The 25,470-nt window shown below is 37.2% G+C and overlaps 1 protein-coding gene and 1 long non-coding RNA gene across 3 annotated transcripts; one reads left to right on the top strand and one right to left on the bottom strand.

Moving 5' to 3' along the window:
- Positions 1-16,152: 16,152 nt before the first annotated feature.
- On the bottom strand, positions 16,153-19,796 carry LOC149186962 (uncharacterized). The gene is made up of 2 exons (XM_089412711.1): positions 19,550-19,796; positions 16,153-16,761 (listed from the first exon to the last, which is right to left on the bottom strand). Exons 1-2 carry the CDS (start codon positions 19,794-19,796, stop codon positions 16,589-16,591), a joined length of 420 nt encoding a protein of 139 aa, XP_089268837.1. The 3' UTR covers positions 16,153-16,588.
- On the top strand, positions 17,643-19,728 carry LOC149186963 (uncharacterized). Of its 2 annotated transcripts, XR_016256172.1 has the most exons (4): positions 17,645-18,090; positions 18,285-18,392; positions 19,297-19,458; positions 19,605-19,728. It is a non-coding gene; the product is annotated as an uncharacterized LOC149186963 (long non-coding RNA). The 2 variants fall into 2 exon arrangements; XR_016256171.1 differs by having other exon boundaries at positions 17,643-18,090; positions 18,285-19,458.
- Positions 19,797-25,470: the final 5,674 nt, after the last annotated feature.

Below are 25,470 nucleotides of genomic sequence, written 5' to 3'. Positions count from 1 at the left end.
TAAAAGATTCATATCCCTCCTATTTGAGCTATCAAGCTAAAGATCTTCTTAGGCATTGATACCACTCGAGGGCACCCAAATTACCCTAATGCCAATATCCCCATTCTACTCCACACATATCTCCGAGTTTACATCCTATTCAACAATATTTCATGGAATATTTAACATATGCATTCAATATAAGAATATTAATAAGAATAAGAATATTGGTGCAATGGAAAGGCTAAAATGGATTTCAAACTGAAGCTTAGTCCTCTAAAAATAAAAATATTTTAATCAGTCACTACGAAATGATTTGGTAGTTCTTGTTCTCCAATTTATTTTTTCATTGCTATGAAATGATTCCATAGTGCATGTTAAAATTATGTATTGTAGTTTCAGAGAAATAAATCAACTCAACTCTTTCCTAGATCGACTCCCAACATCCCTAACTTTCTCCTTGAAACAATATACAATTCACCTACCTTCCTTCACTAGAGTTTGCAATGCTAAATTTTTCAATCGAACAAACAATCAAGTAGGGTTTTTTATTTTAAATTTATCATAATTCCAAAAAAGGTAGTATATCTCTATAATAACATTCAAATCGTTGTAAATATCACACAACCACTTTTCCAAAACACAATTAACACATTCCATTGTGGTATTTTGAGGCCAATACAACAATAATACAAGAGATAATGTACAAATCACACAACAATTGGAACCACAATGTACCAACTCCTAATGTAAATCGATTCAACAAATTACATTCTCTCAAATAATTTGATAAATACACACAACAATAAGCCTGCAAATAATAATGGTTCACAAGCAGAAATTGATCCAGTGTAACCATAGATATTTTATTGATTTAACAATCACACAAATCATATCCGAATCATTATTCATGATGCCATTAACACAAAACTACCTTTCTGTTCACACAAATTTGAAGGTACGTGCATGCTTTTCCTTCAGAAATGTACTTACATACAGAAACATTGAGTTTCTCTCTTATCCTCTCTCCCCTCTCTACTCCTTCCCTCTTCTTCTCCTCTCCTCGGGAACTTCCAAACATTCTTTTTTTATTGTTTCCTAAAATAAACTAACCATGACAACCAAGAGTCACAAAATTGTGAATTGTTTCCCCTTTTCCACAAAATAAGGGAAACTGAAAATTATATTTACATTATAAAATAACTTCTCCATTTTATTTCTAAAAAATCAAAACTTTATCCTAAATTAAACATTTAAACATCTTAACAAAATTACCCCCCAACATTAGCATGTGACTATCTAATAACATTTTTAAGCTCTTTTTCAATCTTCATCAAATTTTATGCTTAGCCTATGCACCTACATCATATTTTTTCATGGTAATAGTATGTGTTTGCAGTAAAGTTGGATATTTATAAAAGATGAGCAAGTATAAAGGTCATATGTGGAAATTTCAGTTCCAAAATTCAAAGTACATTCGATTTAACAATTGAGTTGACAACACCTCTATATGAAATCATTGGTTTATTGTTGTACAAGCTGACAAAGTCATGCAATAACTTCAATGAATTGGCTTTACCATAGATACAAATCCCCTCCAGAAGCAAACAAGGCCGCATAGATGGCGCTCCCTGCCATTTAGTTTAATTATTGAACTTTGAAAGGTTTATTGGACTTTGAAAAGTATGAATAGTTGCCACATTTGAACCGGGGCTATAGAGTAGCTATTCTCACTTAGTCTAAATATAACAAAATTAGAGTGAAAAACAATAATAACATACAACTCTATATTAATAAAAATTACAATTAAAATAACAAGATAATTTATAATTGTGTTATGTCTATGTAGGTGAAGATAATAACAACTCTTTTGTGGATAATTTTTTTATAAATTTTAATATCATATTTTTTTCGTTTTAATTTATTATTTGTATAGATTTGCATGGAAATTTTGTATTTTATTTGACAAAAAGTACAATTGCCTTCTAAAAAAACTCTCATGAAAAATTAAAAACAATAAAGACACAAAATTTCATCAATATTTTATATCAATAAAGGTTATAATTAAAAAGGATAAATTATTTGTATAGATTTGCATGGAAATTTTGTATTTTATTTGAGAAAATGTACAATTGCATTCTAAAAAACTCTCATAAAAAAATTAAAAACAATAAAGACACAAAATTTCATCAATAGTTTATATCAATAAAGGTTATAATTAAAAAAGATTTGATATGATTTCATAAGATAAATATTGTCAAGAAAGAGAAATATGATTTCTAAGCTATAGACTTAATAAGTGTTGCACAAAATAAGATGAAAATGCACTTTCCAAATGAACATGGTGTTATGTAGTTTCCAAATATACATGATGATACTGGGCTACAATTTGTTTAAAAACTTTGAAATAAAATTGTTTATACATTAATGTGATATGAAGTTTAGTGATAATTTTAAAATTAAATAATTATTATTAATTATATTGAAAAGATGGAAATTATTATAATTGTAAAGAGAGAATTATAAATAAGAATTAGCAATATTTTATATTAGTGTAATTTAAGTAACCGATGTTTTTTAATTTTTTTGAAAAATGCTTTTTTTAAATATTACATATAATTTGGCAAGAATTTTTTGAAATGATAAATTTGATATCTCCATAATTTAGAGTTATTTTTTTTTTTTTTTGGGTATTTTCTTTATTTATATATTTAAAAAAACACTCTAAATAATCAAAATTCACAATCTTGCCCAAAAAAAAGCTATCTTTGAATCGTTAAATTCGGAAAAACCCTTAATATGGATAAAAGTTTTATCATTACCATGAACCATTATTTTTGCTATAATTATAAAACTATTTATTGAATTAATTATATATTCATTTTTTAATTACAAGAAATATATATTTTTATTTTTAGAAAATTATTATTATTATTTTTAAGAGCATTTTTGGCGAATATTATATGATTACATTTGTCTTACCCGATTCGGTAGATTGTATATTCCCTAACTAGCTTTTATGGAAAATATTTTTTATTTTACTTATTTTTAGAAAATTATAATAAATTTAATAAGTAATATTATATTTTCTGTAATAATTAATCAATCAAACTTAAAAAAAAAAAAAAAAAAACATTTAGAAACTATCATAAAATGAATATAAATTAATGTGAGATAAGTATAGGCACTAAATCATAAATTTTTGTTACATACATTCCATAATTCTCAAATTTTATGAGTCGGCCGCTGTACTCTTAATTTTTCTTACATATATAATATATTTCAACAATTTCATTTATCATTTAAATTTGATAATTAAAATAGAAATAGGAATTATCATTTATATTTGATAATTTAAAATAAAAATAAAAATTAGAAAAAGTAGTTAATCATAGATTGAAATACAAATAAATGGTTGTGTTACATATATTTTTGAGAACCATTTTTATATATCATTTATATATAACATTCATATTAATATATTTTAATATTTATTTAAAATGCCTAAATAATATTAATAGAGGTATATTTATTTTAGCATAAAGTTTTCATAAATTTAATTATTAAATAATAAAAATATAAGTTTCATGGTAAAATGAAATATGTTAAATTTATTTCAAAAATAAATTTGTCATGTATAGATTAGAAGCTAAATCTTGTAGGTGGTTGTTGTTGTAAGAGGAATCAAGCTAAAACTATGATGATTAAAAAGATTTAAATTACATTACTATTATATCACTAACTAAAGTTTAATCTGGTAATAATTGTGGGTATCTAACGAAAAAATTGTTTGTCACTTCACTTGTTTTTTCATGTACATGTTAGAAGCTAAATGATGTAGGTGATTGTTGTTGTATGAGGAATCACTACGATGATGAGAAATATTTAAATTACATTACTATTACATCACTAATGAAATTCTGACCCCGTAATAATTGTGGGCATTTAACATTAAAAATAAAAATAAAAAAAAATGTCACTTCATATATATATATATATATAGATTGGGGAAAAAACACATTACAGTATGTTGTAGCGGCTACAACCACCCTCCAAACTTTTGCCTTAGCTTCGTTTTGGAGCCTCCCTTCCAACCTTCACAACAGCTTGTCTTGCTTCATCAAATTCACTAGTTTCAGTATTCTGTTTGCACAAAGGCAGCGTATAGATCAGAGCTTGATGCATTCCCCTCGCACATTGTTCACCCGTACTTGGTCCAGTTGTAGGCTGAGAAGATTCCCCAAGAAAATTGCACATTTATGAAGGGCAACCAACCTTCCCTCCAGAAATTGTAATCATGTCTAACAACCTACTAGGATCCAAGATTGCGCAATTCTACTAGTGAACACTCCCAACAGGAATTGCACAATTTTCCTCACTAGGGATGCTCAGCCCAGAATTTGTGCAAATCTGGGTAGCAATCAACTTCTCTGACCAGAAATTGCACAAATCTCCTGGGCAGCTAGCCCAGCTCCTAGCCAAAAACGTGCATTTTCTCCCAGCAGTCAAGCGGTCTCTTGCATGTGCAGCTGAGTTGACCTGTTCCCTCCCAGACTGAACAAAACTGGCTTTCATGCATGGGTTGGTTCTCCCAAGGCAACATGCAAAGGCATCCTTTGTTTTAGGGATATTTTCTAGTAGTTGGAGGTTACATGCAAGGATCATTTCAGAAACCTCCCACCAAGTGTCACTTTCCCTAGATTTGTAGCATGCACATCACAACCTCGATGTTATCAAAACTCATCAACCAGATGTTGAAGAGCTCATTCCTCGCATCAACCTTGCAGCTTTGACATCACACATCACATCTAGGAGTTGTTGGCACATTCAACTTAGTTGTTTTGGGATAAGCCCGCTTCCCATGCCTTGTGTTGCGTTTCTATCTCTTTTCGTGTTTTCGCTTATATGAGTATTGTTTTCTTGATTCTTTGAATGCTTGTTGTCATTTACATGTATATTAGCTTGTCCTAACACCATTTCAGTTTTCGTCAACATCTCATTATTGTCGCATGCATGAAACTGTTTTTTGTGAACGGTTTCCGATTCAGCAACTTGTCTCACCCACATGCATGTTGTTCCATTTTCTAAATCTCTCATTCACCATTTTCATGCATGATCATTCAATTATGCTTACACTCAGTATCGGCATGCATTCACACTCACATTCACTTTCAGTTGTCCGTGGGCGAATCTGACCAACCTCGGTCCGGACTCTGCCTCACCAAGAGCCTCACCAAGACAACATTGCGCAATCCTTAGAGGGAAGGCTCTGCCTTCCTCCCCAAAAATGTGCATTTCTTCTCAGCAGCTCTTCCCTAGGATTGTTTTCCAAATTTTTGAGGGATACTAATTGTTGGCCCAGAAAATTGCACAATGCAGTCACTAAGCTTGTAGCCATTGACAACTGATATTATGCGTTGCACAATTCCAACAGTCAGCAGCCAGACTAGACTTTGCATTGCATAGTTCCAGTAGTTGGTCAGTCTCCCAAAAGCCCAAACTCTACCTTGTGCAGTCTTGGTAGTTAGTCTCCCGACCTCTCGGCTGAAATTGTGAAATGTTCATAATCAGTCACACAGGTATGTTGCAAGTCAGTTCTCAAGTTCATTTTGGTTTTCAACTCACAGATTGCTTGCCATGAGTGTTTCCATGTCTCTAGGTATTGCAGGTGTTCATCTGCCTCTCAACAGTGTAGGTACAATGGTTTCCAAGAGGGAAGAGTCCAGGACACCGTTCAGGGCATAGCTGAAGATGCAGTCGATTAAGTGTCTATGAGCTTGCCTACTCATGAAGACATCATGTTGTTCATAGAAAAGGACATCAAGATATGACAACAACAACATCACAATGAGCAGCATCATGAACAATAGTTGAAGGCAGCATACCGAATGCAGTGAACGCAGTGCATGTAGTGAATGCAAGAGGAAACTTGTTGACAACACAGGCAGGACAAAGTTGCAAGATCAAGCAGATCCACTGATAACTAAAGAATCTTTGGAGACTCAGACTATGAAGTGATGATGTGACATGAAGGTCATGCGAAGACAGAGGATGGAACAAGGAAGGAGTTGCATGTGCTAAAGCAACAAATCAAGAAAGAACATGAAGTTGCATAGATAGACGAATGAGCTGCATCAGGATCAAGAACAAGAGTGGGTGCAATGTGCACTCACGGATGAAACTGCACCCATACGTGTTAAAGATCCATCCCAACAGCTAACATGGAGTAGATATGGTGAGAAGTATTTTTGATCACATGCAAGGGATTCAACAACATGCATATCATTGCGCAGATGCATGCAATCCAACCCATTCAACACACTCACCAAGGGGAAGACAAAAAGCAAGTCCAATTGGAGCTAAACATGTACTTCAGTAAGTTAATGTGCATGACCACCAACACACACTTGAATATCTGCACAGACTCTATGCGTGCGAATGTTAGTAGATGAGTTGGATGAAGGGGCTGAACCAATTCATTGGTAGAAATGGAGGCAAGAGTTCGCTTCAATAAGATGTCACCATGAGGTGCATGCACACCATCACGGATGACCAAGCTTGGCATCAACTCACCACCTTCACCATCACAAGCATGTCAAAGAGTTGGTTTCATCATAGTGGACCGATTGCCAGTGATGTCTTGCATGGCTTGATTAAGCCATTTTGTCTTGAATGAGTACATGTGCATTGTAATGTTGAGTCATGTGAAGTGTGAGTCAAGTGTCAATAGTTGGACGTAACAATCATAGAGTAGGTAAAGAGTCATGAGGCTAGTTGAACTATCACAAAGGGGAATGTCAATGGTCACCCCACGCTTTTCTATAAATAGTCCCTTATAACTCATTGTATAGGCTTTTGGTCAGCCAAGTTTCTGATAAAACTATCTTTGAAAGAGCTTGGGCAGTATTGTAACGCGCCTTGGCTTCTCCACTGCATAGAGCTGGTTCATCCCTTTGTAGGAGCAGGAAGATGTGGCTATAGCGTTCCACTGTTGGGGCTAGCGAGTTTACATGGATGTATTGTATGATGGGAACTTACACTTCTTTATATAATAAGAGCCAACACGTTTTCACACATGTATTGTATCTGTTGTAATACTGATCCTTAACACTTGTAATGCATGTTGCTTTAACCTGTGTTCTACATCTAAACAGATTCATTTGTTGTAATGGATAATCTATTAATGGAAATGTATTGTATATGTTGTCTTGTCCATGTCAACTACTCTACCAAACAACAAATATACCTTTCACATGAACCTTGATGTAACATCCATTTCACTCATTTGGACTGATCCGTGAGTGATGTACGTGTTATCTTACCTTGTATGTTGTGTCTACCACATCCGAGTGGACTGCTCCACCGGAAGCCATGTATGTCCTGTGCGTTGTGTCCCTAGCCAAGTTGGGACTAATCCCTTTCAAGCTGGAACTCACCTTCACCCTCATCTCAAACCACCTGTGTCAGAATGTCTCATACACCTTCCTTGACTCACTACAACAGTCACACCCTTGCTATTGACAAAGTTATCTTACTTGCCTCTGTGCGACATCGCGGTCAAGGAATTTCTTTACGACCCACTACTAGGACTCCTACACCAAACGGTCTGAGGTCTAATAGGGGCTTTTTACTAGGGAGATACCCTTACGTGTTGGCGGGTCCAACACCGTCAACATTCTGGCGCTAGAAGGAGGGATAGATGATAAGTTGAATCCTCACATCTGTTTTGAATCTCTACACATCTATCATGACTACCTACCGAGTTGCTCTTCTGGAGTGCACGTCCTATGGAAATGACTTCATTATCTTGGAAAATCTCTCGAATAACTTATGTCATAAAACATATGATGGTGAAGGCTACGTAGCCTTGGTTAGGCTCGCAGTTGGTGTTATAGGCTCATGTGAAAGACATGGACTCTTTGAGGAATACATGAGATGCACTTTGTTCATATACACACTTCAAGGGCACCTAATGCACTGGTGTGCCACAGTACCCGAAAAGTCTATTCATTCTCTTGTTCATCTGGTCAGAGAGATAGACCGTGCTTTCAATAAAGTTGACCATGAAACACTTGATCAAGAAATTCTGAAATTACAAAAAGCACTCGGTGAATCCGTTGATAAGTTTTACACATGCTTTTATAATCTTTCATACCAATTTCCAAAAGATGAAATTGATTGGGAATTTCTTTATGGAATATTTGAGTATCTTCTTCACATATCTGAACCCCACTCAGCACACTTCACTGATGGAGTTGCGCAATCATAGGCAAGCATAGTCACTGTCAAAAGTGACTATCTGCCTTCACCTCATCAAATAGCTCGATCATCACTGAGTGATGTGGGAGATCATGCACATGCTTATGTTGAATTGTCACACTCTTCCACCCCAGCTGCTCCTGATACTTGCGCAGATTTGGCTTGCAGGCTTGTTGGTTGTCAAGTGGACTCTTTCCCTCGACCTTCGTCCTATCATTCTGTTGATCCTCCAGATTGTATTGTCTTGTGTTCTCCTAATCCGAACTCCTCACCTATTGTGTATGAGGATCAAGCTGCTGATGGAGTTGTTGTTATGCAACCAACTTATGCCATCATTTATGATGAGTGTGTGCGGGAATCTAAATAAGAGCCCGTGGTGAAGGATGACTCCCTTCCATCCGTGCCTCATTTGCTTCATCCTGACATCCCTTGTGATTCTGCCACTGCTGATTTCTCCTGTGAAAACTCATTTCCAGATGCTTCTACTTTCGATCATTCACAAGACACCTCAGATGTCAACCTATCATTACAATGCGGAGATGACACATCTTCCTTGAAAAATCCATTCAATCTTTCATTTATCTTTCTTGAAAACACAAAGGGTGAACATATTTGCTTCTCATCTACCCCTCTGCCCAATTCATCAAATCATGAGGATGCCAACAAACATCCTGAATTTTCTGATCTTGGTTGTCGTGATCTATTCACTTCCTCATCCGATGACGATGTTGATTCAACCATTGTTAATCTACCCGAGGCACTCATCTACGATGATCTATCTACCCATGTGGTCGGGACCCCCCAAAATGTCAAGGCACTTCAGCCCAAGCTGATGGTTATGTCAGGCCCTTGCTGTCCAAACGTTGGTCTCACTTCCAGTTAGGAAATTGTTGAAACACTCAAGGCTCCTCATCACTCTTTTCTTTGCACTAAAGATCAACCAAAAACCCTGATTTTGCTTCCTCTACTTGAACTACATGATCCCATCGCTCATGCATTGGAGGAATCTTACACAACAAGCACACATGCACAACACAAGTGGTCTACCTTTCTCATGTTTGCTTGCATGTCACAGTCAAGAGAATGCACTCAACATCTGCATGCAGTGTAGCACAACATCATTGCAACACCATAGAATGCATGTCATGCATTATCACTTATCTTTGTTCTGTGGTCACCTGTAATCTCAGAGTGTGTTTCTCTTCACTGTTACACATTTCTTGTTTGTTGGTTCGCATAGCTGTCTTGTTCACGAACCTTGCCTTCACTAACATGGGTCAACTAATGTGCCAGTGGCTGCATTGGAAGTATCACTTCACGTGAGATGAACCATGCACTGTTAGCTTAGGAGTAGGAGTAGTGTTTGCTTTTGAGTTTTTTGCTTACATGCTTGTTTTCTCACTTGATTTTGTTTGTTTGTTTGTTTGGATGCTTGTTTACTTACTTGCTTTGCTTTCTCTTTTGCTTCTGCTCTTGCTTTTATTTATTGTTTATTAGTTCGTTTGTTTTGTTTCATAGGATAGTTTCACGTGAAACCATGTATGACTCTTGAAATGACCGAGGTAATGTACAAGAGGCCTTGTGTTGCTATCACTACTTGGTTATATGTCATGCTACCTCTATATGAAGAACTTGTTACATCCAGTCCATGATATGTCTATGTAAAATATGTACTGTTGGAAGTGAACCTTGGTGAAAACACAATTCTTGCGTGCTAACTAGTGTCACCTGCTCTAGTCGATTGTTTTTGGGTTAAGCCTTGTTAGCTCAGTCAAGTAGAATAAGGTGAGGGGAAAAACCTAAACAAGCAAGTCAAAGATACATAAACTACTTCTCTGCCTGAATAACCTCTTCTGCTCTCAGTAAGTCAGGATCCCCCTTCCGCCTCTGAAATGAATAAGTGCTATGCACAGTTGAAAAAAATGAAAAAAGTGAATTTTTTTTGAAGAAAATGAAAAATGAATAAGGCGAAAGAAGATAATGGCTTCCTCCACAGGGAGGTAATGCAAGTAACTCTGTCGAGGTACTGACCAGGCTCACTGGCAACAGAGCCATGCTTGTGTTCCTATGTGACTCTGCTGGGGTACTGTCCAGGCCTACTGGCAGCGGAGCAACACCAAAGATGAAACCAAGACTCTTACAACTATAATGATTGTGCATCAATATACCCCTCAGCCCCAATCGAAACAATTCTGTTGACTTGGCTTGGAATGTGTGTCAATCAACCAAGAGTTTGGCAGATGCTACATCTTACAATCAAGCTAGTGTGAAACCAAGAGGAGCTGAGAACTGAGCAATACTTCTGAAGGTGTTAGACTTACTTTTCACGAACAAGGTCCATTCGGAGAGCTGGAGTTTTACCAGTGTGTCACCAAGTGTTGCAGTGGCTAGAACCACCCTCCAAAATTTTGCCTTATCTTCGTTTTGGAGCCTCCCTTCCAACCTTCACAGCAGCTTGTCTTTCTTCATCAGGTTCACAAGCTTCATTGCTTTTCTTGCACAAAGGAAGCTTGTCAATCACAGCTTGATGAATTCCCCTCACATGTTGTTCACTCGAACTTGGTACAACTGCAAGCTAAGCAACTTCCCCAAGAAAATTGCGCATTTCTGGAGGGAAACTAGCTTTCCCTCTAGAAATTGCGCAATCCTGTCTGGTAGCCTATTCGGATCCAAGATTGGAAAATTCTTCCAATCAACAATGCCAGTAGGAATTGCGCAATTTTCCCCAACAGGGATGCTCAACCGAGAATTTGCACAAATCTAGGTAGAAATCAGTTGCTCTGCATAGAAATTGCATGAATCTCATGCGCAACCAGCCCAGCTCCCAGCCAAAAATGCACATTTTCTCCCAGCAGTGAAGCAGTCTCTTACATGTGTAGCTGAGCTGACCGGTTCCCTTTGGGATTGAGAAAACCTCGCTTGTAAACGTGGGCTTCTTCTCCCAAGGCAGCATGCAAAGACATCCCTTATTTCAGGGATCATTTTCTAGTAGTTAGAGGTTACATGCAAGGATCATTTCAGAAACCTCCCACCAAGTGTTGCTTTCCCTAGATTTGTGGCATGCATGTCACAACCTCGATGTTATCAAAAATCATCAATCAGATGCATCAACCTTGCATCTTTGGTATCCCACATCACATCTAGGAGCTGTCGGCACATTCAGCTCAGTTGTTTTCGGATAAGCCCGCTTCCCATGCCTTGTGTTGCATTTCTATCACTTTTTGTGTTTTCTCTTGTATGAGTATTGTTTGCTTGATTTCTTTGAACACTTGTTCTTTCTTTTAGGTTTATTAGCTTTTCCTAGCACCATTTTAGTTTTCGTCAACATCTCACTGTTGTCACATACATGAAACTGTTTTTCGCAAATGGTCGCTGATTTGGGGACTCACCTCACCCGCACGCATGTTGTTCCATTTTCTGAATTTTTCATTCAGCATTTGCATGCATGATCATTCACTTATGCTTACACTTAATATCAGCATGCATTCACACTCACATTCACTTTCAGTTGCCCGTCGGTGAGTCTAGCCAACCTCGGTTTGGACATTGCTTCACCAAGATCCTCACTAAGACAACATTGTGCAATCTTAAGAGGGAAGGCCCTCCCTTATTCTTCAAAAATGCGCATTTCTACCTAGCAGCTGTTCCCTAAGACTTTTTTTCACAATTATTAGGGACAGTGACTGTTGGCCTAGAAAATTGTGCAATGCAGTCACTGAGCCTGCAGCCATTGCCAGCTGAGATTGTGCATTGCGCAATTCTAGTAGTCAACAACCAAACTAGACAGTGCATTGCATAGTTCCAGCATTCGGTCGGTCTCTAAGCAGCCCAGACTGTGCCTTGCGTAGTCTTGGCAGTCAGTCTCCTGACCTCTTGGCTAAAGTTGCACAACCTTCATGATTAGTCACACAGGTATGTTGCAAGTCAGTTCTCAAGTTCATTTCAGTTTTTGACTGACATATTGCTTCCCATGACTGTTGCCATGTCTCCAGGTATTGTAGGTGTTCATCTGTCTCTCAATATTGTAGGTATAATGGTTTCCAAGAGGGCAAAGTTGAAGACACTATTCAGAGCACACTTGAAGATGCAGTCGATTAAGTGTTTATGAGCTTGCCTACTCACGAAGACATCAAGTTGTTCATAGACAAGGAAATCGAGATATGAATGCAGCAACATCACAATGAGAAACATCATGAACAACAACTAAAGGCAACATATTGAATGCAGCGAATGCAATGAACGCAGCAAATGCATCGAATGCAAGAGGAAGGTTGTTGAAAACACAAAGGCGGCACAAAGTTGCAAGATCAAGAAGATCCACTGATAATGAAAGAAACTTTGGAGACTTAGGCTATGAGGTGACGACACGACATGAAGGTTGCACGAAGATAGAGGATGGAAAAAATAAGGAGTTGCATGTACTCAAGAAACAACTCAAGAAAAGACATGAAGCTGCACAGATAGGCAAATGAGTTGTAGCAAGATCAGGAACAACAGTGGGTGCAACATGCACTCTCGAATGAAACTACGCCTGTACATGTTAAAGATCCATCCCAGCAGCTAACATGGAGCAGGAATGGTGAGTGGTGTTGTTGATCGCATGCAAGGGATTCAATAGCATGCATGTCATTGCGTGCACTCATGCAATCCAAACCATTCAAGACACTCACCAAGGTGAAGACAAGAATCAAGTCCAACTGGAGTTGAACATGTACTTCGGCAAGTTAATGTGCATGACCACCAACACACACTTGAAGATCTTCACAAAATCTATGCATGTGCATGTTAGCAGACAAGTTGGATGAAGGGGATGAACCAATCCACCAGTTGGAACGGAGGCAAGAGTTCGCTTCAGCAGGATGTCACCATGAGATGCATGTATACCATCACAGATGACCAAGCTTGGCATGAACTCACCACTTTCACCATCATAAACATGTCAAAGATTTGGTCTCATCATAGCGGACCGAGTGTCAATGATTTCTTGCATGGCTTGCTCTAGCCATGTTGTCTCGCATGAGTACATGTGCATTGTAATGTTGAGTCATGTCAAGTGTAATTCATGTGTCAATAGTTGGACGTAGCAGTCATAGAGTAGGTGAAGAGTCATGAGGGTAGTTGAATTGTCACAGAGGGAAATGTCAAGGGTCACCCCACCCTTGCTATAAATAGTCCCTCATAACTCATTGTATATGCTTTTGGTCAGCTAAGCTTCTGATAAGACTATCTTGGAAAGAGCTTGGATAGTATTGTAACGTGCCTTGGCTTCTCCATTGCATGGAGCTAGTTCATCTCTTTGGAGGAGCAGGAGGATGTGGCTGTAACATTGCACTATTGGGGATAGCGGGCTTACATGGATGTATTGTATGATGGGCACCTACACTTCTTTATATAATAAGAGCCAACACATTTTCACACATGTATTTTATCTGTTCTATGATTGATCTTTAACATCTGTAATGCATGTTTCTTTAATCCGTGTTCTACATCTGGACTGATTCATTTGTTGTAATGCATAATCTATTAATGGAAATGTGTTGTATATGTTGTTAATGCTATCCTGCCTATGTCGACTACTCTACTGGACAACAAACAAACCTTTCACACGAACCTTGTTGTAACAACCATTACACTCGTTCGGACTGATCTGTGAGTTCTATATGTGTTATCTTACCTTGTATGTTGTGACTACCACATATGAGTGGATTCCTCCACCGGAAGCTGTGTATATCTTGTGTATTGTGTGTTCCTAGCTGAGTTGGGACTAATCCCTTTCAACTTGGAACTCACCTTCACCCTCATCTCAACCCACCTGTGTTAGAACCTTTCATACACCTTCCTTGGCTCACTGCAACAGTCACACCCTTGCTATTGACATAGTTATCTTACTTGCCTCTGTGCGACATCGCGGTCAAGGCATTGCTTTACGATCCACTGTTGGGACTCCTACACTAAATGGTCTGAGGTCTAATTGGGACTTCTTACCAAGGAGATCCTCTTACATGTTGGCGGGTCTAGCACCATCATCACAACACAGTACTAATGAAAAGATTTTCCAGGGAATAACAATTTCCAGCAATAAGAAAAAGCAACTAGAAAACTATTCCATGTCGAGGTTTTTTATTAAGAACAATTTGCGTCAGATTACCAAAAAATACAATTATGACCTAGTTTGTTTAAACAATTTCTTATGAAATAAAATATCTATATACATAACAGTAACATTATGTAGAAATTCCATGCTAGATAACCCATTTGTGGATGAACCTAGGGTTTCATTTCCTTAACTTCAAGAAAACAACTTATACAACTTGGGCTATTAACCAAACATGAACCTTTAAAAGAAATCAAACATATAAAGAACCTGCTTTGTTGAGAAGTAGTGGGTAACCCTCACCACCATCGAGAGAGCGCTTAAATAAATCTAAACCTACCATAGAATTAACACACAACCAAAGGAAAGAAAGTTAAAACCATGAAAACATTTTCTTTCTAAAAGACCTCGTAAGAGAAAAATAATGTTTGTCGGGGAAAATCATTTATGCATTTAGAAGAAACCAAGTAGGGTACGAATTTGTCAACACCTAGAAATGAAAATCCAAAAGAAAGTAAGTTCCGGCCTACTGAACAACTTGAGAAAGAAATTCAACTGAGAGCCAAGAGGAATTCTCCAAGTGGTTCTAAGAATTATAACACCGTTGCTTCGCCTACCGCCGAATGGCGTTATAGATGTATGGGATCATCCCCTCCATTCTACCCTGGCTTATATTGCTTTGGGAATTTTTCTTGCGATAAATAAAATAAACTATGAGAATGACACCAAAAGATAGTCCCCCAATGCATGAAATACCATTCAAGGCATAACATTGGAGTAGTTAAAAAAAATGTATAATAAAATTTAATTTGGCGGAAATTGGAGAGGCAAATCTTGCCTTCGAAGCTTAAATTTGAAACGTCCTATTACCAAAAGTCGTCTAGCTTAGGGTTTCCACCTGCAAAACCCATTACAAATGACAAGAATTGCACAAATCGAAACACTCATTGGCACAAGGCCAAATGAACTAGGACAGAGAGGCCACCAAGAATGTAATGAAAACTCACCCTAAAAACACATCCACCATTGATTGAAACCCATGCCATTTCGACCGTTGACAAGGCTACACATCATCCACAATGTGACAGGGGAATCATATATTTAAATGAGTCATTCAGGTGGCCAAGTTCAATGATGCCTACACGTTTATCCAAGTCGCCAGGGAGGAGATCTTATGTCCAGCCCTAGAGGGTTCGACACGTGCGTTGCAATGTTGACCAACTGGATTGCACACCAGTTCATCGCGCCCAAAGAATTATAGTGCAAATGAACCATCGTTACACAATAAGAATAATGAGGACATGGCGAATGAAATTTATGATAAACAAGAATGGCTGCGAGGCAGCTAGTCCCTGCCATAGCCATGAACGACCATCCTTTGTTGATTTAGCATAAACCTGAGCAAGGTAGTTCAAGATACCCTTGAATATTCTTTGCTTCGGGCCGTTCGTTTGGCGCAGCGCAAGAAGGTCCCAGATCTAACAAGGTACAGAGAATTGTATTAGGGGCAGAGCAAAATGCATTCGTTCCAAATGAAGTAGTAAAGCCCTTTTATACATCCTGTGGACTGACTCAGTTGCTATTTCTCCAGTACCATCTACAGTTCTTTCTGTCCCAGATGCATATGTGGTTGCCCAAGCAAAAGCACCAGTTTGGGCAATTAATCCATTAAGGGCAAAGCATAGCCCGTTCAAGAGCTAGCAGAAGCAAGGCAAGGGTTAGATCCATTCCAAAACCAGTGATAGATTTAGCTTTATATCCATAGCCCATTTAAGATCCATTTTGATATCAACATTGAGACCCAACGACAGATCCGGTTACGTTTGATTCGTAAGCTAATGACTTATCGCCCGAGTACATTCATAATTATTGGTGGAAATTGATTGGCCTGCATGCATAAATGTCGCTGTCTCTGATTACTTTCGGCTCATCTCACTGCTGGATCATTCGCTCTTGGTTCCGTTCCGCTTATTCCAAACTATCTCCTGACACAAGCTTATAGATACCGTGTGCTACTTAGTTAAAGGAGAACGAAAGGCCATAATATATAGCTCTTAAGCAAAGGGAAACACATTGGATGCTCGGACAATGACTATTGGAACTACAGCCCACTAGGACATAGGAAAAAAAGGCGGTTTACCCGGTTACAGCAGTCGGTTTAGATTCTTCATAACCAGCATAGGCAGCAGAGAAAGCAGCTTAGGCAGAATCACAGGCAGTAGATGCAAAGGTAGCTAGAACGAGCAGCAGTTGATCTTAATACGTGTCTCCTCGGTGATAAGGCGGTTCCTCAATGGGATCCAGGCTCCAACTAGATTTGCTAGTGAAACAGGGTCCTTTTTTAAGGGCAGGCTCCAACAACCAATTCGAATATGGAAGCACCGAGCCTGAGTGATCATGATATCTTCCAATGGTTGGAGCAATGTTATCTGTAAAAAAGACAAAATATAAAGTTGGGGTTAATTATAGTAATTTATGAACGAAATCCTAACACACAACTTTATGTTGATAAAAATTAGAACATGTTAAATTGAGAGGTATGACATGGAGGATTGCTACTAGGTCGTGTAAGTCAATGAGAATCCACGTAGGGATCGAAACGAAGTCAACGAAGCATCGAAAATACCTTGGCATTCGAGTGACCTGGGTGTATAACGTGCACAGTATATAAAAGAGGCAGGGTCTATCAAAACTTTGGCAATGGTGCATACCATACCATATGCGCTGCTTTGACTGGAATAACGTTGTATTAATATGCCTCAAAATCTCAGTTAAATCGAAATAGTAAAGGAAGAGTGCACTGAGAAAGAGAATGTGATGCATGAACAGAATATTAAATAATTTCTCCATAACCAACAAATTATATTCCAATTTTATACGCTATAACCAATATCTCGCCAGCAGGGATATAGTTTAAATATTCATGTTTCATAATAATTTTTTTATTAAGAGAAGGCGGCCCCACCACCAGAGACAAACCTACGGCCACGGAAACCTGTTTAAAATTTATGAGCCCCTTGCAACCAAGTTCTTCCTTCATTCCCATCTGATTGGCGACTCATGTCAATCATCTGCCAGATCACTCGGCAATTCCATTTTCTTCTTACACGATGACACACGTGGCACGTCCTGGTGGATACCTCCTTTCCACAGCCCAGCGCTGTTGTACCTGGCTTCCAGTGATGGATCTTTGTGCTTCGAGGATCACAGGGAACCGAAACCCGTTCCGCCCCCGCACCCCCCCGGGCCGCACAATAATTGTTTACAATCCCACGTCACCCAACCTCTGCAATGTTTTGACGGTGCCGGAGGAAACGTCAATCGTTCTAAAGAATTGTTTGATCGGGATCGCCTTTGTCAGAAGTCTGGGCGCATGCAAGATCGTGCTTAGTGGACCTTGTTCTAACAGGATGACGTGGACGCTTATCTATGATGCATAGGCCGACACGCGGAGAAAGCTACCTGACCTGGATGACATGAGAAAGCTATGTGGCATAAACATGTCATCCCCTGTTTGAACATAACGCATAATGCATGATAGAAACGTGGCTGAACCGCAGGACAACCGTGACAAGTGCATGTTGGATAGCTGAGCGAAAAAACTTAGAAGCTCTCTGCTTCTCGGAACCATGCTCAGATCACTGCAACTTTCTTTGAAATTTGGATGCGCAAATGTTGAGCGAAGTTATGGTTGGGATCATACAAAACCGCTGAACAGGCAACCCGTGCTTATGACGCCGCAGTGTATTACCTGAAAGGTCCTGTCGCCCATTTCAATTTCCCAGATTTTGTGCCCCTTATTCTGCCTGTGTCTTCTCATTCCCCTAAGCAAATCAAGAATGCCGTTGTCTTCTAACGTTTGTTAATAACATTGTTAAACTTTGAATTTGAATCAGGCAACATGCAAGTGCTGAAATGATCCAGTTTCTCATTATTTTTTGTTGTATGGCAGAGCAAGAGGAATCCCAAGCTATTCTGGATTTCTGCTGCTGCTCCCTTGACATCAGTGATTATAGCTATACCACGACGGCCCAGGAAACCTGGTTCAGCCCAACTGCAGGTAGAGATCAAGAAACCCAACTGCATGTAGGTTTCTTTCCTAGTTTTCTATTTTTTATTTTTTCTCAGCGGATAAGATAAAGATTATATTTCCTTATTTATAAGATTCACTGTCCGAAAAACAGAAAACACCAAATAACCTCGGCTTGCATAATTTTCTGTTTTCCGGCGCTCTGTAAGCAATTATTCCTGGCTTGATTCGTTAAAAGTTCTCCTTTCTTTATTTTTCTCTGTTAAATCACCCCTAGGTTATCATGATTTTACTGTTATTTCATATCTTTGAATTCTTCAGGTCTGAGAGAACTGTATGGATTTGATATTTTAAATTCTAATTAAGAGTTGAGCAGTGCAGTGTTTCGGAAGAAATTGTTTAATGCTTCCCTATCGAATTTTATACTTGTTTATCGAATAAAGATAGATATAAAATACAGAGGGCATGAGGAGCAAGACGAGAAAAATATATGTTCTCCAATCACTGTAAACAAATTGCAGGGATAAATATACTACGCTGTACATACGGCGAGAGCAAACAAATAGGAAAATTGGTTTGTAATTTTTTGTTTGCTGTCTCAGGTATTTGCAAGATTATAAAGCTGGAAATTAACAGATTTTCTAGTCCCTTATTAGGTGCTCTACTTATAAACATGCAATGCATAAAACAAGTAGAGATTTAATTTCAAGCTAAAATACATAATTGCAGTCTTTCCACTAATATGAAGTTCCTATTGCAGAACATTAAATCTGCTCCTAAATAAGATTAATGATCTGTCCAAAATTCTGTTAATGCAATGAAAACAGACTTACATATCCCATTCATACATTGAAATTTCGTTCCTGTTTATGCTGTCTCAGGTATTTGCAAGATTATAAAGCTGGAAATTAACAGATTTTCTAGTCCCTTATAGGTACCATTCTCTCTTTTGAGACACTTGTAGGCAAAAGAGGCAACAAAAGAGGCATTTGTAGCCCAGCGAAGCAATTAGAAGCTCAAGATAAGGCTCGGGGAGCTGCTGAGCAGCTGTTTGCACAGCAAGAAGGTGGAAAGCAAGCAGCTAACACTCGCCGAGGTGAGTTATATTTCGTTACCACTATGGAATTCATCTTATATCAAAAATTTAACAAAATCAGAAGAACAGGGAGATGAACAAAAAAATTCACCTGACTGATATTTGTTGGTTTCTCTGACCACTGTTCTGTGTTTGTAATTGAGCAGCGTGTTTTCTATAAAGAAGTCTGCCTGAAATCCCGTCTGAGCCATGTGGGCATGGACGCGTTTACCATCTGCAAGGGCTTTCTCCTTGACACATCCGTACAGCAAAGAAGTATAAACAGAGGAGTCACACTGGTCAATAGTATTGAGAATTTGCAGCGCTTCATTGCACGCTGCTCTTAGTTCCTCACTCATTGATGATGCGAGTTGCAGAAAGAATCCAGACCTACTTGCATAAAGAAGCCAGAGAAGCTAGCGTAAATACTACGAGCAACACATGAACAGAACATGCAGACACCGAATCAACATGCAGACACCGAAGCATGCAACATGCAGTAACCGATCGCAACAAGTGGCAACTTCAGCTACTTATAAATTAGTGTAATCCGCATCATAAGTTTTCTTAACATTAAATGTTGCAAATTAATGCTAACGCAAAGATAGCATTACTTCATGCAGCTGTGAAGGATGAATGAGAAAGACCGGTGAAAATGCAAGATAATATATAGTTATTAGCTTTGGTTTTTGACGTCTAGCTTGGGTTTTTTGGAAAGAGGCCAAATAAGATGTAAAATCAGGATTGGGAATAAAACTTTGGTTAATTGCTGATGACCGGGGACTAAGAGCAGGTCAACTAATACTATATCCGTCGAGAACGATTACTATAGTCCATTCCTGGAGGGAAGAGACTAATAAGATATAATATTTTTACAAAATAAACTAAATTGTTTCACTAATATTAACTTTGGGGATATCACTTAATTTTTTTAGTCAAACTTAGACTCATCTCAAGTCAATAAAATATTGAGCAGGGATAATAAGTGTCCATGTCGTTACATCATTTATCGAGATAGAATTTATGTTTCTCTATGTACATGCATGTATATCGACACTTGGTAGATCTTTGGAAGCTAAACAGAAATCGATTTATATATTTTTGGTCATCCTATAATATTGTTGGTTTCATTGCCTTTTGTGTTTCTACAATGGGCTATGAAGAAGAAGTAATGCAATGACTTTGGCTTATCAAAAGTTACCTCTGATTCTGATCGTCATCTACATTGTTAACCATCTCTAATTAATTTAATTAGACACCTTTACCAAATTAATTACACACACCTTTACGAGTGAGTGTTTGTATACTCCATTTAGATGAGTTGTAGAGTAAATTTCTTACAACATTACATGTTTTTATCGTCAATGTTATTTTGCACCTTCAAATGCAAAGTTTTTTATTTCTCTAAATATCCATGGTCTTGAAGATGGGTGGAAAGAGTAATTCAGCATGGGTACTTACAATGTAATTTTTGTATATAGGTGGTTTACTTTGCATCTTCAAATGCAAATTTTGTTTATTTCTATAAATATCTATGGTCTTGAAGATGAGTGGAAAGAGGGTAAATAATTTATATTTAAAATGTAATTTTTTGAATGGGTGGTTTATGGACATTGGGTGGCTACTACATCTACGGGAAAATCCAAGCAGATCAACCCGAAGGTATATTGGGTAGCTACTAAATCTATGGGAAAATCCAAGCAGATCAACCTGAATAGATCCACGAGTCGAACAAACAAGCAAGTCCTACCCCAAGGGTATCAAGGAGATTTGACCCTGTGAACTTCCAACTGGCGAGGTACTTAACAACGGTCCTACCCCAAGGATATCGAGGAGATTTGACCCTGTGACCTTCCAACTGGCGAAGTACTTAACAATGGGAATTTGATCAAATGAACTAACCTTCAGAGATTTTTAAAATGAAAATTATATATATAATAATATTTATTATTTTATAGATAAGAAACTTATATTTAAATATAATCAATATACCTATCTAATTGCAATATACATATATATATATATATAAAGAAAGTATATTAGAAACTTTATTAATTTTTTGTTAATTTTCTATGTTGAATTTTTTTATATTCTATATGAGAAATATACATGTCTTAGTTTTGAAGAAACTATTCATTTTCAACAATAAGACTCGAAGCCATTAACTAAAAACCCATCATGATTTTTGCTAAAATAGAACTTTGGTGAAGAGATCACAATCATTCATTCCAATTAACATAAATTCATTTTAGTGTATAATTTTGATTGTTTATTGATGAATGCATATCAAAATCAATTCATTATAAATTTAGTAAAAGATAAAATTAAAATTGAAATAGAAATCAACAAGTAAACACATTCGATTTAACTTGAGATGTATTGATGCATTGGTTCTAGAATTATTTTTTATCATCAATGCAGCTTGAAATCAATATATTTAAAAATAAATATAAATTATAATAGAATTAAAAATTGACATTAAATAGAAATATAAATAAAAGAATAAAATATAATTTGATATTAAATATAAATAGAAATAGAAATGGAAATGAAAATAGATATTAAAATTGAAATAACAAATAGACATATAAACCAAAACAAATTAATTGATTTCATTCTAAATTGTTTATTAATTTAGATATATATTATTATCATTAATTTATCAACGCAATTCAAATCAATGACTTAGAAATCAAATAAAAGCTCATATATAAATTAAAAAAAAATGAAATATAAATTTGCATTGACATTAAAACTGAAATTGACATAAAAAAATAATATAGAGATTGTCATATACAATAAAATATATGTATAGGTTTTAGTATGTATAGATTGATTTAATTGTTTCAATTCAACCCATTCTTCATGTAAATTTTGATGTGTACTTATAGAAAATGCTTTCTATGTGTTTAAGGTGAAATAACCAAGTAAATTTAGAATGATTAGATAGTATATATATACATATAATTTTGATTATTTACATTTAGAATCTCAAAAATATAAAAGATATATTGACATTGATTGTGCTAAATGAATTTTAGTACTTTTTCAGCGAGCTGAGGATAGTGATTAAATTGTAGATTATCAAATTAATTCTATACATATATATAACCTTTCATTATCTATAAATTTTATTTGATCATATACAACTGAAACTCACCTAGATCCATCTTAACCTTCGTTTTATGAAGTGTCCAAAGGGATCAAGTTTTGGAGTACAAGCATTTCTTCAAGTTTTATGCTCTAAAATGTTGAAATCACTATTGGAAAATGAATCCAATTTGTATTAAGAATAGTGTACATATAAATACAATGTTGAAAAGTTGGTTTCAATTTCCAGGGTTTCTTGGACTTTAGTAATTGATTACATAATGCACCATAACCTAGATGGATTAGGTGCCTAAGAGCCCCCCCTTTTGCCCTTAATCCAAAATCAAAGGTCTTTTCCTAAATTCTTGAGTATATGATTGCACATCTTTCCCTATATATTGCCTAAAGTTTTCTCAATCCATAATATTTTTCTGCATGTATGCTAATGGATAAACCTGCCTTATTATTGCAACAAAAAAATCATTCCAATAGGATTAAACATTACCATGTTTCTTCATGTCCTCTTGAGTTTTGGCTTCCCACCAAATTAGTGTTGCACCTTCCAATCTAAGAGAAGCAAGTTGAATCTTGGTTTCATCATCCTTAATTCTTTGTATCCTATAATACACTTGAATATGATGAATCCAATTGTCTAAACTTTCTGAATTTACTTCTCCATTGTACATATGCAATTCAAACTTAATATCAAGCTTAGCAAAGGAGTTTTACTATGACCGTTTGGGGAATTTGGATGTGTTTTTGAAAGGGTAAAAGAAGTTGAAGGTGAGGGTGAAGATGAATATGAGGATGATGATGGAGATGAAGGTGGTGGATTGTCACCATTCCCTCCATTCCCTTTTGGAGGCTTGTCTCATTTTCTTCCATGAGATTTTGAGCTCTCCCCATATAGTCTTAAATTCCTCTCTTCCTACAGAACTTTAACCATATCTTACATCTCAAATAACACCTTTCTGAAAGTCTTCTCATGTCCGAACATCTCTTCAGGACCCTCTTCATGTTCCATGACTATTGAGGCTTGAGGAGTGTTTGTTCCCCTTGAGACAATATGAGATCTTGGCTCCACAATTCCTCCTTCTCCTCTCTTGAGATTCAACCTTGTAAGCATCTGAAAAACAACTTGCAAACAAATCAAATCTTAACAAAAACATTGTGCTCTGATACCAAAATGATCTGAATGTGTAAACTTGAAGATTTTAAACAATTTTGAAGTTAAATTTATATGTGTTTTTAGTAGAGGATCAACCTACTAAACACGTAAAAAAGTAAATTTGAACCAAATTTTATAGCCAAACAGAGACAAAACCAACGTATCTAAAACACATAACACAAGCATGATAAATGAGTTCACCACTCTCTTGGGATACATCCCATGGTCCAACTTCCAATGCAGGGCCTCTTTCATTAAAAATGCTCAAAAGTGTGTTTACATGCTTTACACTACTCAAACACAAGAACTGATATCTCCAATGGATCCAACACAATCAAAAACCCCTATTCTGGTTCTTTCTGCCACTTATTTGACCAAAAATTGAGAAAGTTATGCTTGTTTCTTCCTTTTTCCAAATTCTACAACTAACCATCCTACAATTCGGCCTCAACCTGGCTTGACCACCCCAAACGTGAAACCGGTGCACAAAACCTAACACAATTCTCACTCAATGGGCAAATTTGTTGGACCATTGAGGGCGCCATTACGCCCACAGTCCCAAAATTTCTGGTCACGTGGCGGTATGCAACCACATAGGGGGTTGGATTTTGGGGACTCTGTCTAGCCCCTATTGCTAGCCAACCCCCTAGTTCTATGGCATATGTGGTGACTGTGCGCTAGCCCTTAGGGGCTAGCCCCCTCCATTTTCTGCACTCATACTCATTTTGTACTCAATCCTAGTTATATGAGGCCCCATAGGGATTAGAGTTGGCCCCTTGTGGCTAGCCCCCAATCTCTTTCACTCTTGGTTATGATGTCTGGTTATGCAACGGAGAAAAGATGATGAGGGATGTTGTGGGCTGGGAAAAGGCCTAGCCCTTGGCACCTTTCCTACCATTCTGTGGCGCAGAGGTGGCCAAGGGCTAGGGCTTAGCCCGACCGCTCCCCATATGCACCATATAATAAAGTTTAAACATAATTTTTGTTGCAAAGTTTAACAGGAACAACAATGGAACAGTGGTGTTGGACTTGGTTGCTTGGTATGTGGTCACAATTTCAAATCCTGGGGTGTTTTTTGGTCTCCAAACAATTTTTTTTTGCCATGAGGAGGCCACGTGGCACTCCCTCATTGGGCAACTTCAACCAAGCCATTAACCACTAAAAAATCATCAAATTCAATCCAATCAAAATGATGCCAAGTGTCGACCAACCATTAGCCGATGAAGAACCCAGTAACCTGCCAAGTTATGGCCCAGTCAGCGTACAGATTGTTGCTTAGGTGTACTTGCAACTTTTTTTTCCAAAATTTTTAGTTGTTTCCCAAATCGACCATAACAAGATTCAAGGAGTATCCGATGTCGAATTTGAGTGAAACAAGTTTCATTGGATTCAGATCACCAAGATCTATCCAATTATACGTGTTTCCATCTATGTCACATACTTTCAATTTTCAGCATTAATTTGATCCACTAGATCACTCATAATAGCTGCAATAACATCTATTAGGTCATGCATTCAATAGCCATTCATTTACCAATCAAAACATGTTAAGGAATAGAACTAAAATCTATCATTAACCATGCTTACAACCAACATATAACTAATAGAATAGAAATGATAGAGTAACGATTAAAGCCACATAATAACAAGTACATTTACACATAGAACACAAGAGGAAAAGAGCTATTATTAAGATATGCAAAAGCAAACCAAGTCAGGGACTTCCACATACCACCTAACCATAGATTGGGTTGAACTAAAATATTTCTTTCAGC

The sequence above is a fragment of the Pinus tabuliformis genome, chromosome 3_1, assembly GCF_031772625.1.
Source record: "Pinus tabuliformis cultivar Carrire ecotype Pingquan chromosome 3_1, CPIR1, whole genome shotgun sequence".
In the NCBI taxonomy this organism is placed as follows: domain Eukaryota; kingdom Viridiplantae; phylum Streptophyta; class Pinopsida; order Pinales; family Pinaceae; genus Pinus; species Pinus tabuliformis.
Note: the sequence above shows the minus strand (reverse complement) of the source record. Positions and strands in the feature narration are given on the sequence as shown.

Coding starts and splice junctions, on each gene's coding strand:
- LOC149186962 (XM_089412711.1), bottom strand. CDS start 19,796: ATGAGTGAGGAACTAAGAGCAGCGTGCAATGAAGCGCTGCAAATTCTC. Junction 16,762..19,549: donor AACCAACAAATATCAGTCAG/GTGAATTTTTTT, acceptor TCTTTTTTACAG/ATAACATTGCTCCAACCATT.